This window comes from Camelus bactrianus, chromosome 18, assembly GCF_048773025.1.
Source record: "Camelus bactrianus isolate YW-2024 breed Bactrian camel chromosome 18, ASM4877302v1, whole genome shotgun sequence".
Lineage (NCBI taxonomy): Eukaryota > Metazoa > Chordata > Mammalia > Artiodactyla > Camelidae > Camelus > Camelus bactrianus.
In genome coordinates, this window is record NC_133556.1 from 1,813,575 (window position 1) to 1,826,466 (window position 12,892).

General features: G+C 58.4%; 1 protein-coding gene across 1 annotated transcript in view; it reads right to left on the reverse strand.

Annotated features, from left to right (window-relative positions):
* Window positions 1–1,441: 1,441 nt before the first annotated feature.
* Window positions 1,442–12,892, reverse strand: part of GNA12 (G protein subunit alpha 12) — an 81,325-nt gene continuing 69,874 nt past the window's right edge. Inside the window, exons 3-4 of the mRNA XM_074345578.1 lie at window positions 9,718–9,768; window positions 1,442–8,149 (exon numbers count right to left, since the gene is read on the reverse strand). Coding sequence (XP_074201679.1) covers window positions 7,580–8,149; window positions 9,718–9,768 — 621 coding nt within the window. The 3' untranslated portion in view covers window positions 1,442–7,579. The remainder of the gene's footprint in view (window positions 8,150–9,717; window positions 9,769–12,892) is intronic.

The following is a 12,892-nucleotide window of genomic DNA, read 5'->3' on the forward strand; positions in this document are numbered from 1 at the left end:
GCAGAAAGGAGCCCTCCTGAGAGCAGCCACCTCACATTAAGGCAGGGAGGCGCGGGAGCACGTCCGCCTGTGCGAGAAGAAGGCGCAGGGTGGGGCTCACCTCCCCCTGAGACCACATCAAGCCATTTTCCACCCTTGCTCCTTGGGAAGGACCAGGGGCGTGTCCCTTGAACGTCCCTTTGGGGAGAGTCCCCTTCAGGGGATGGTGGGTCTGGCTCCCAGGGGTGGAGGCTGACGTGTGTGGGGACCCTCCTTCCTCCTCTGTCCTCGGGCCTGCCCGTCCCTCTCCTGCTTCTCATCAGCACCGCCCCTGGGTCCTGGGCTCCGAGCAGGAGTGAAGCCGGGTCCACGGGGCTGAGCCTCCTTCCCTGCCTGGGACCCGGGAGGCCCTCGGCCCCCGGTGCTGGGCCCAAAACAGGCCTCTCCCAGCAGCAACCACGTTGCCCTGATTCCGTGAGCATTGATCACAACTTGATTAAAGGACTTGATGGGCCCTGGCCCTGTCCAGAGCCGAGTGGAGGCGCGCCCACCTGCCGGCATCCTGACCCCGGGGTCATGGAGGGCTTCGACCTGCCGAGTGAATTGAGCGTAATCTGAATCTCCTGTGGGGCTTACGTGTTACATTTCCATTCTCAAAATTAACACGTTAACCAACGAATTGAGAGAGGAGCCTTGAGAGAAGAGGGTGACATTCTAGAAATCTAACTGAAAACAAGAGTCTACCACATGAGCGCAGTGAGTAACCCCTCCCCACTCAGGTGCCTGGCGCCTGTCGGAACGTGTCTGCAGGGCTGCTCTGTTCTCGGCAGCAGGGCCCCCTCTCAGGGACGGACCCTTGCTGACGTGGGCAGGCTGCAGGGTCTGTGTTCAGCCACCACACGTCCTCTAGGCTCCTCTTCTGTGCCAGTCACTTTGCCCAAAGTTACAAAAGCGTGCCACCACAACGGGCCACTTCCTAAGTGCTGCTCCGTGTCCACGCTCCCCAGGGCCACGGCTGAAGCTGCTGATGTGCTGCAACACGAAGGCCAGCTTTCTCTGCTTTTTTGGGAGGGGAGGGTCATTATTTCTATTTAAACTACTGTTACCCACAGCACTTTTTCTGCCGTGAGGCTGCAGCTTCGACTGCTTTCCTCTGTTTCATCCAGGTTGCGGCCTGCACTGGTGACGGTCGTCAAGCAGGCAGCCCCGAGGGTGGAGGGCATGAGGGGGACGGGCCCAGACCCTGACCGCCCACTCCCCTCGCTTGGTGCACGATGCCCCCGGGAGACCTCGCTTCTGGGACGGAAGCCGCCGGCCTGAGAGGGAGCTGTACCCGGGAAGCCCACGGTTGTGACACTGAACACGTGGTCCGTGGTCCAGGGTCCAGTTACGTGCTCCCCTGTTCACGAGCCCTCACTCACGGCTCTGCGGGGACAGCAGGGACGCAACACTCCAGGACAAATGTAATTTAAGGCCAATTTTAAGAGATTTATAAAAATCATACACACAAACCAGGTTGAACTAGCCTCCCCAGTTACACAACACACTTTTCACACCGCAAGACACATCTTTCAACCTGGGATGACGCGTCTGTGGACTGAGCTTGTCCCTCCTCCACCATCAGTGCCGTCACAAGCGGGCGTGGGGCTGCGGCGACATCCCAGGGAGGGGCCCGAGACCCAGCCCCTGGCTGTCTGTGAGTTTCCCTTCTGTGTGTAGAGACCCTGGAAGAGCTCAGAGCTATTTCTGCAGTGGACGCCACAGCTGATCACCGCCGCCCTGTCCCCTCTAGGGGTCCTCCCCACGCAACAGGGGCCACAGCACAGCGCTGACGAGGTGAGCTGGGGACGCGGCAGCGAGGAGGGGGCTGAGCACACGGTACTGAACTTCCCGACCGCACTTGTGTCGATGGGGACTGACGAGCTGGCTGATTTTAGCTGCTTCAAAGGGAGTGAAGGAAGACATTCGGAGTGTTTCGCAATTTGCAAGCCAGGTCAGAAGGAAATGTGTGAAGGTTCTGGAGATGGACAGACTCTACGGAGATCTCAGATTTCCCTGTCAACGGGCCTGTGAGAGTTTAACAGTCACGGCGATGGAGGGGACGGCCAACGCTCCCAGCTGCACATGAGCCTCCTGTGCACAGGCATGGATGGAGCGCTCCGGCCACCTGTCTGCAGGTGAGCGCACCTGGAAAACGTGCCCAGGCTCGTCCCAACAGTGCCAGAAAGCACCAGAACTGGGGCCCTGAGGGCCTGCTGACAGCCAGCTCCCCAGGAGTCCTGCGCTCAGCGGCCCCTCTGTCGGAATCCAGGTCGTCCTCAGCAGGTGGGATGCGCGGTCCACGCCGCCCCGACCACTGGGAATGGCCCGGCTCTGCTGCGAAGTGCGGTCATGGGGAGGCCTCCACCTTGACTGTGAACAGTGGGGTTTGTGTTCATGTGGGGGAAAAATCAGTTTTAAAAATACAAAATAAAGTGAATTCAGTGTAAACAAAAAGGGGGCCGAATCACAAGCCTGGAGCAACAGCCCTTTATTCACAGACAGACCGGACGACCTGGCCCCACGCAGCTCAGCACCGCCTGTCCTCCGCTGGCCCAGGAGGAACCTCGGGCCGCCCAGGAACCCCAAGGGCTGCTCTAGTGTTCCCCTGTGGTTTGTGTCACACACACACACGAGGCAACCACACACACTACCTCCGTGGCAGCTGGGAAGCGGAGAACCCATTCTCAGGTGGAGCTAGGTTCGCACTTCTTTCTGAAGTGAGCCTCAGAGCCGCGTTTACGGGAACAGATGCAAAGTCTTTGGGTCCTCTGTAACAAGAGCCTCGCCAGGACGTGCTGAGGTGTCTTGCTGGGTGCTGACAGGAGGACTGGAGGTCAGTGCGAGACCTAAGAGCGATTTTCGCCTGCTCCAGCTCTTCCCCAGCCCGGGCAGCCGGGGAGCGCCCGTTGCGCTGTGCGCGCCGTTTCTCTGGGCAGGAACCTCACGGCCCGTTTCTGAGTCCACCCCATCTTCTGCCCTTGCTAGACCCGGGCACCAACTCCAGGGACACCCGTCCTGCCAGGACACTGGAGACCTCACTCGGTTCTGAAACAACCCGCCCCTTCCTACTGTGACCCAGAAGGTGGTCTTTGAACAGGACATTCACACGCTGGGCAGAGCTCTGCTCCCAGGGGGCAGGTGAAGAGACGAGGCTGAGGCAGGGAGCCCTGGGGTCTCCAGGCTCCCGACCACCGTCAAGGCGGGCAGAGCCCCGCAGGGTGCCCGCCACTCCGAGCCCCGCCGGGGTGTAAGCACCACGTGCCCTCCAGCGAGACGAGGGCGCCGGGGGGCTCGGGGCAGTTAGCAACCTGCTGCGCCTTGCGGCAGGATTCCACCCGGAGGAACCACAGCCACCTGTTTTAGGTGCCACCCTCAAGACTGGAGAGCACCAGCCTCTACGTTCTAGAGGGTCGTGGAGAGAGAGGCCGAGCAGGGGAAGCGAGGCCCATGAGAGCAGGCAGGCCCCTCGGGACCTGAAGTCCTTCCCCAGGAGAAGGCAGGAGGCAGACACTGACAGTGGGACCGCGGCCCACAGGCCCCCTCCGCCTGCAGTCAGCCCCAGGCTTCAGCCTTACCCTTCCCCGAACTCGGCGCAGACCAGCCATCAGAGCCGCCTTAACTGAGCCCAGCGAGCTCCCGCCCTCGGGGGGCCCGACACCACCCTCAGGGCCCAGCAGGTGCCCTACAGACGCTGTAAGTAAAAGCAGCCCGTTTGGGGGGCTCAGCTCCTGGCCCCCCGGTTGCAGGCCGAGCACCCCAGACGCGAGTCTGACACAGGAATCCCCCACACAAGGCCCGTCCACCTCTCCCGAGGGCTCCTGTGCAAAGCAGACAACTTCAAAAGAGCTTGTCATTTTCTTCAAACAAAGCTCCCTAAATTTCCCGGCTTCGCTTCCGATGTACCTGACAGAGAAACTGGTGCCAGAAGACCCGAACAGCCTGCCCAGCACGTTGTCAAAGGCTAGTGGGGCTCTCCACTCTTAAAACACAGCGGAAGCCCAGTGCCACTTCTTCCTGACGCAGGCCGCCGGTCACGCTGAGGGGAGGCCTCGGCGGCCACGATGTTGTGGAACAGAATTCTCACCGTGCAAAGCACAGGATTCCACCAGCCTGCAAGGAACCCTCTGGGATTCTCTGCTTCATGGCCCTGGGCCCTGGCCACACATGGCAAACATCCCCTGCCCATCGCGGGGAGCCAGGAATCCAGGCATGAGACGTCTCGCGTGGCCCAGGCCAGGGCCCGTGCAAAGCCCCTCACTCGGGTCATCCAACTAGGGCACCAGGGCCGAGTGTCCCAATTTTGTCCACATTTTACGAACGGAGAAATTGACATCCAAAGAGCTTGGCCCACAGCCACGTGCGCGATGAAGCGCACACGTTTTTTGGGGGGGGGGGTGATCCTGCCTTGCCCACCGATGGGCAGTTCAAGCCCCGCATGTGGACGCACACGACGTGCTACCCAGGCGACGGCCACTGGATGGCACAGGTGGTCCTTTTCTAGAACAGGACCCCGAGCACGGTGAGCTCTGCCCACAGGGGGCCGTTCGTGCAGGGAAGGCGCCCCCCAGGGTTGCAGGGAAAGGGCCCCGCCCCACACCTCCCTGGGGCTTCCTCTGGTCTCCTGCCTCTGGACGCGCCTGCATCCGTCACCGGGTCCCTCCTCCAGCTCCCCGGTCTCAGGGCATCACGCATGTGTTTACAGCTACCCGCTGCGTTCCTCGTTCTGGGTCCTCATCTGGAGGCTCCCGCCCAACACAGGGTTTGGGGCGGCTCTCCGGCGCGCCAGGCTTTGTTTCCCACATGGAGGGAAAGCTGTGACTAACAAATGGTGAGCCTTCAAGGACGATCAGGGTCAGAGCCCTCGCTCTGCTCTGGGCCCGGGGGCTGGAGGGTGAACTTAACGTTGGCTGTGGCTGCTGAGTGATGTTAAGCAAAGAGAAACTCAGGATGTATTTTAATAAACACCCAGAGGCTGGAAGTGGTCAGTTCATCAAACTGGCCCCTCCTGCTGATGCTGACCTGTTGTGCAAAGTGTAACTCATGAGCAGTTCGCCCAACCACTCCCATCCCGAAGGCGCCAGTGCTCAACGCAGGGCAGCGTCTGCTCCCAGGGAGCCTGAGTTAGTCTGTCAAGACAGTCTTGTTTCAAGATTATTTCTTGGAGTTAAAAATTACCTGACTCACTTTTCTTTTATCAAGGAAGTGAATAAATGAAATAAGGCGTCTAGGGGTCTCTAGTTACAGAGCCATGACTCAGTATCTCTGAAACAATTTCTCTACAAACAGAAGAGTTAGAAAAACACCTCAGCTAAGAAGCGTGCACGCGCCTCGCGTGTAAGCAGCGTGACAGCGAGGAGATGCCTAGTCTGAGGGAGTTTATTGTTGCTCTTTTGCAGTAACAGATGAGGCGCGACTGTGCCCCGCTTCTCTAGCATCTCAGCGAGAAAGACAACAGGCAAGGACAACAGAGGAGTTAAAACACAGGAGCCCCAGGCCTGGGGGGCAGGTGGCTGCGCTCTGCGCGCAGGACCGCCGTGGACGGGCCGAGCCGAGCCTTCAGACCGCGCTCTCCTCCTCCAGTGACGAGGAGTCAGGGCGAGGGGAGCGGGCGCCTTCAGGGCCTTCTGAGTCACCTGCTCAGCCCTGACAGGAGGAGAGCGGGTCAGCTCTGAGCTGGGCGGGGACCCGGGCCCGGGGTCCGCCCCGCTCGACCGTCATGGCCTCTCATGACATGCCCGCGTCCAGGTCTGAACGCGAACCAGCAAACGAGTCCGACCACATGAGGGACAAACAGCGCGCACCGCCGTGCTGCCCCAACCCGCCGGGAAGCCGCTCAAACGCCTCCACCGGCCACGCCGCCCGCAGGGCCGCCCCCTCCACCAGGGCCCCGGAGAGCGTTTCCAAGGCGGTGAGCAGCACGTGAGCCACCCAGAGCCCCGGCGGCGACACGGGCCGCCCACACCACCCTCCGCAGGACGGTGACGGGGCCTCGGACCTGCCTGGCAGAGCCATGGGAGCGTCCTTTCCCCTTCAACCGTGGTCGTCGGCCCTGGTCCCGGGCCGTGCCCTCCTCCAGGTTATCAAGGGCCACAGGAAGCAAGACAAAAACAGCAAGTCTCCTCCAGCCAAGGGGCCAGCGGAAGCCCCAGCCACCGTCAACAGGAAGCCTTGAGCACTGAAGGGAAAGAGGGCTTCACGTCGTCTCCTCATTGAAACGCTGATAACAAGGGTGACTCCAGAGCAGGCCTTCCTCCTCCCTCTCCTCTGGGTCACGTCTGCCAAGGTCACTGTGGGGCTGGCGGGGCGCAAGCGAGGACCGGGAACAGTGTGGCCCGAGGACGGGGCCTAGGGATGTTATTAGACCACAGCGACATCCGGGTACCACTGACAGAGGGCGCCTTTTCTCTTTCACATGCTGGGAAAAGCCCTAAAGGTGCCAGACAGGACAGACCTTTCAGCAGAGTCCCACACAGCGGGGACCAGGTCGGAATGCAATGTAGTTTTAGACACAGAGAGACACCTGGACAGTTGGCTGAGCGTAAGGCTGACCAGCTCATGTGCACGTTCCCAGCCTTCGGCTATTCCACTAGAGGAGAGCCACGTCCGACGGCGCTGGCCTGTGGTGTGTGTGCGGTAACAGAAGCAAGAGACCTGGATCCGAATCTGGATTCGGGGCCGGCCGCGAGCGGCCCGGCTGTCAGAAGGCACTGGCGGAGGGGCAGTGCGGAGGACTCGGGTTTCCCCGGGGTCTGCGGGCCTGCCGAGAGGTCAGGTGTGTAGCAAGTCACCGGGTGGCTGGGACGTTAATGAGGGCTCTGCTGGCAATCCGGCCGGCTCCCAGGAGCCCCTGAGAGGACAAGAGGCAACCTGCTACATCCGGAGAGGGAAAAGCTCCCTGCAGCCTACTGCAGGTGTCGGGAGACGACTCCAGAGAAGAAGAGTCATCTGCAAGGCCAGCTGGTTTAAGTCTGCCGGGGTCGGGGCGAGGGGAGGGGACATTCACCGTCAGCATCATGTGTGTCGCAGGGCAATGTGACACACGGTGGGGGCATTAAGGCAAGTCCACACCTGCGAGTGCTCACTCACTTCCTGTACATCCGGGGTCGGGGCCTCTCGGGAAACTGGCACAGGAGGCTGAAAAGGCAGCTCGCCCCCTTGGGGGTGGCGCTGAGGCCCCGCGGCTGGGGGGGTGTGGTGCGGGGGCTCTGAGCTCGGCATGAACTTCAGTGCCTACAACCGTCACCAGGCAACGCTCCTTACTGAGGACTAACGAGTTGGAGAAAAGCCATCTGCGAAGCCATGGGTTTTGTGTTTGTCATTAATGAGTGTGCGTGCGCGCACACACACGTGGTCCTCGGCTGAACTGTGTCAGAAAAGGAACAGTTTCTGTAAGAGGAAAGCGAGCTGTGTTACCAGGCATTCCGCATTAACACCAGCGTGGCCGCTTGGGCTTTCAGTAGTTGCACCAGCCCCCAGGCTTCAGTAGCTAACGTCGCAGCGGCATGGCCCCTGGCCGGCGGGCGGCGGGCACGTCCGGCCACGGCGGGGAGGGGCCCCCTCACTGCAGCATGATGTCCTTCAGGTTCTCCTGCAGGATGGTGTCCTTCACAGCGTGAAACACGAAGCGGATGTTCTCGGTGTCTATGGCGGTGGTGAAGTGGTGGAAGAGGGGCTTGCTGCGGTTCCGCCGCTTCCGGTCGAAACACTGGACCAAGTAGCGCTGCACGTCCTCCAGCCTGTGGGGGTCGCCCTTGAAGTCCGGGAAGTGCTTCTTGATGCTGACGGTCTTCACCTTCTCCACCAGCAGGTCCATCTTGTTGAGGAACAAGATGATGGAGACGTTGAAGAACAGCTTGTTGTTGACGATGGTCTCAAAGATGTTCATCGACTCCACCAGCCGGTTGGTGCGCCGGTCCTCCATGAGGACCTGGTCGTACTCACTGGAGGAGACCATGAACAGGATCGATGTGATCCCGTCAAAGCACTGGAACCACTTCTGGCGCTGAGACCGCTGGCCACCCACATCCACCATCTTGAAAGGGATTTTTTTAATGACAAAGTCATGCTCCACGATGCCCTTGGTGGCCTTCCTCGCCAGCAGGATGTCCTGCTTGCTAGGGCAGTAGTTCTGTAAAAACAGGGTAAGGGAGCAATTTAGGAGGAAGAACGTGAGAAAATAAGAACGAAAAGATGGGGTGGAGCGGAAGAGAGTGAGACGGACTTCTGCAAAAAGTTGAACTCAATACCAACAGCAACTTTGACGTACAAAAATACAAACTTACCGTGAAACAGAAAGTGAAGGAACTAAGCGGCTCATTTCAAAGTGAATGGGGGCCCATCAGACTGAGGATGGAGGGTCAGACTCCTCCTGTCAGGCCCCAACCTGAAGTCCCAGCCACTCCCTTCCCCACGGGGACCTACCATCCTTTCTCCCCCTGCACCAGAGCTACCCTCTATTTTCCTAACTTCCAGGCCACACGTCTTCCAAAACCTTACTGTGAACTGATTTAAGTTACGTTTTGCAATGCTGTTTAAATTTAGCCTGCAATATATTCAATATGTTATTCTTGGAGGACTCCTAGAGTCTTCAGCAACACACAGGCAACTGTGGTCCCTCAGGCCGCTTTGATCCTGCGCTACGCAATTCTGCAGTGATCACTGCACACCAGTGCTCACGCAGCATCCTCGCCAAAAATGCAACAGGGACGGGGCCTCTAGACCCAACTACCAATTCACAAGGCACACGGGGGAGAGAAACTTCCTCAAAAGCACTGCAGGGACGGAAGAGCCAAGTCCAGATGGGAGGAACCCCACAGGGGAAATGGTCCAGTCACTCCTGCATCAAATAGAGCGGAAGAAAGAAAAGAGGGAGGGAGAAACCCACAGACGGAAAGAAGCTTCAGTGACACGGGCCAGCTGTGACGGGTGGGCCTTACCAGGAGGGCGGCTCAAACTGCTAGAAAGGCGCAGCGTCCCCAGGGACATCACTGAGACAAGCGGGGAGACTGGCTGATAGTAAGGAGTTACTTCTAATTATTACCATTTTAAAACTGAAGTACAGTTGATGTACAGTGTGCCAGTTTCTGATGTACAGCAGCGATTCAGTTATACACGGATTTATTCTTTCTCATTACTGTGGATCTTCTAGGAGAAATCATGGTATCGTGGTTATGATTTTTAGAGCCTTATCTGTCACGAGACACACTCTAAAACATCACTGATGAAACGATACGATGATGGGTTTGCCCCTGGGGGGTGGGGAGGAGGCTGGTGAAACAAGATGCGTCCTGAGCAGTAACTGTTGACCCTGGACTTTCATTAGACTACTTTTGTGTCTGTCTGAATTTTCCGTAACATTTTTATTCTGAAGGAGGCCTTCGTTTGCGGAAGAACTCCCGTCTCCTCTTGGGAGGCCTGGGCCAAGGCGCTCTCACAGAAACACTGCTTCACCTCCCGATTTAGCCGGGACTAAAGGTGCACATGCAAGAAGGCGGGAGCTTCCTCTGTCCGAGTGAGGAAGTCCTCCCAGCGCACATGCTTCCCTGCCGCTCTGACACGGGCCGAGTGGGAGGGAGACGCCGAAAGCCACTCAGGGTCGTCGGCACGACAGAGACAGCCGTCGCGGCTTCGTGGCTCTGGTCCCCGCACAGAGGTTTGCTGACCCTGGATCAGACTCGGGGGTGGGGTCTTACTCACCAGCTGGCCGATCCGGTCCAGGTTGTCCAGGAAGTACTTCACTGATTCACCCTGTCATGGAGGAAGAAGATTCACGACTCAGTATGGATTGAGGAACCCTGATCTGGTAACTGGAAGGACCTAACACGGTCAAATGAAGGCTGTCTTGCCTCAGTGTAAACAGGAAGGAAAGGAAAAAGACTGAGTGTACATGTATTTTTTTAAACTAAAAACACAATTTAAAAACATTTAAAAATGCAATTTCTATAACTCCGATCCCAAGGTTCACATTCAGACTGTGTGTCTCCAGGCGCCCCCGCGTGGTTGTGGTGATGGGCAGGGTGCCGCCCCTCTGACCAAGCTAACCCTGTCCTTCCCAGATGTGGACGTGGCCTGCTCCGGGCCATGCCGCCGGGGAGCCAGACCGGGAGGTGCAGGCCCTGCGAACAGCTGTGCTTCTGGCAGGGCTGGCCCAGAGCTCTCTAAACACTGTCCTTAAAAACGGTGTCGCTTTATGAGAAGAGGCAAGTTACCAAACACGTTCCAGTTTCTGGAAACAGGCCTGACCTTCCATTTTACGTCACACGTTGGTACGACCTGATTTACCGTCTACCACGAGGAGAATCTTTGGTCTGGACTTCTGCAGGGGAATGGCCAGTCTTCTTTCACCCCCGGACATTGTCTGGACAGAATGCTGATGCAAACCGAAACTGCCAATCCCTAGAAGTGCACCTTAAGAATCACGCACAGTCCATTCTCGGAGGAGCTGCACCCCTAGGGCAGCAGCACTCATGGGTCCAAGAAGTGTTTAGAGGGCCTGCAGATGTCGACTTGAACGGAGCGCACAGAGGACGGGAAAAGGGCGCAGGCGTGCGACAGCTCCCCTCAGAGGGTGGGGTGCTGCCCGTTAGCTCCACCCCACGTGCCCACGGACACCGCGTCCCGCAGAGCCCACTCGGAACCCGCTTGCTGGCAGGGACCAGCAAGGCTGGCGAGGCTCTCGGGAGGTGGGCGGCTGCACACTCATGGCGTGGCGGGGCGGGGCCACGCGCACAAGCAGCAGGCTGACGCTCTCGACTTTTAAGGAGGAAGAGCATCAGAAAGGCACCAGTTTACAGCGGAGGGCTTGTGACGTCATAAAAAAGAAAACAAAGGATGAAGATGGACTGGAGCAGCCGCCCCCGGCTTCTCTTCCCCACGTGTCTCCAACAGGCCTGAAGGAAGAAACCAACGGGTGAATTTCCTTCAGTGACGGACCGGCCTTCCCATTCTCAACTGAAGGCTTGTGGGATGATTCAGATGAGAGCATTTGTTTAAGGAGGTGGAACACGCTTCCGCCCCATTTGAGCACAGATTATGAACCACAAGGACGATTTTCCTCCTTGGCGTTGCGGGCTGCTGGAGCCGGCACCCAGCTTCCACCACGCGGCCACCCTGGCCTCGGGCCTCTCCCCGCCCCCCAGCCTTCCACGTGGGGAAAGCCTCCATCTGAGTGGCCGTGCACCTTCCCCGAGGGCTGCGTGCGTGTTCCTGCTCTGTCTGCACATCCCACCTCCTCCCGCGGCCGGAGAGGAAACAGCTGGTGAGCGGAGAGTGGCTGCACACGGCGAACTTACGGATTTACGGCTGCCCCTTCCCGCAGACTCCTCTCTCTCCCCTCCCACTGCCCCTCGTGCAGGGCCTTTGGAGGCTCAGCACCGCACAGGACCAGGCTGGCAAGATCGGTGCACGAGGGGCTGGCTCTGGTCACACCTCTTCCTCTGCCAGCAGTGCGGTCCAGCCCACCACAGCTGGCTGAACTCCAGTACTTTCTGCCAGTGTCACAGGGCAGGTGTGTGCGTGGCAGGGAGCCCATCTGGGTCAAGAATCACTGGCGGAGGCCCCGCAGGGGACGGAGGAAGGACAAGGTAGTTGTGGGTTAGTCCAAGACGTAGAGGTGGAGGCCGGGAGGAATCACAGGCCTTCAAAAAGGCAACAATAAAGAATGATTCTCCCCTCCTTCCAATGGGGCTGCCTGGTTAACATAAAATAGAAGCACTAAAAACCTAATGAACGTCTGAAAAATGTCTCGCTGAGGCATTAGTCATTAGCTAGCTCAAAACAAGTGGAATGAGTCAGAATCTGGTTTCTTCAGGCTTTTTATGGAAAGCCCCTGTATTTTTATTAACTTACTCAAATAACACAAAGAAAAAAAGCCTTCAAAATGCAACAGCTCCCCAACTATCTCTGTTCACTGTAGTAGAAATTAAAACTGAGCGAATTTAGAAATACAAAAATACATAAGCGTACACCTAGTTAGCCACCGGAGATGACACTGTCACACGTCATGTGGCCTCTGGAAAGCTCCCCGGTACACTCTTGGGAGAATGGGAGTGAAAAAGGCAAACAGTGTCTCAGCATTATTATGAAAACAGTTCTGAGCAGGCGGGGCCCCTGGAAGGGTCTCAGGGACGCGCACCCCACACTTTGAGGACTGCCCTCGAGGGCTCCAGCGCTGTGCACCAGAGTCCTGGGCAGTGTGGGGCCACAGCCAAGGCTGGAGGCGGCTGGGCCCGCCCGGAGCGCCCGTGCGCGAGCTGCAGCGCCGTCCGGAGTGAGCGCAGGGAGGGCGCAGGTAGGGGCTGCCGCCACGTACACTGCACATCGCACGGCGGCGCATCTCAGGACGAGGCGGGGAGCGAGAGGGAAGTGGTGGTAAGACGTTTACACTATTCCCTGCTCACAGGAGGGTTACAAGCGGGCAGAGCCAAGCATAACACGACAGCCACAGGAGCTGAAGCACACACAGCGCTCCCTGCGCGCCGGGCACCGCTGCAAGCGACATGAACTCAGCGATGAGTCCCCATTTGACAGATGATAAAACCAAGACGGACCGTTTAAGTAACCTGGCCAGTGGGAAGTCATGTGGCTCCTCGGTCCCTTTAGGGACACACAGAGGGTGAAAACACAGACAAAAGGGAGGGGATAATGAGCCCAAACCAGAACGACACTGACGGTGGGGGCGGCGCGCGGGGGTACAAACTACCAGTGGCGCTCTTACCCTGCGGGGCGGGTGCAGACACGCCTGGCTTACTAGGTTTTAAGCCGTGCATGTTCAGACCCTTGCTGGAGTCACACAGGGTGTGAGAAACAGTTACATATTTTACAATTTCTAAAAAGAGCAAGAGAGAGAAGCACAGAGAAGGGCATCACAGGA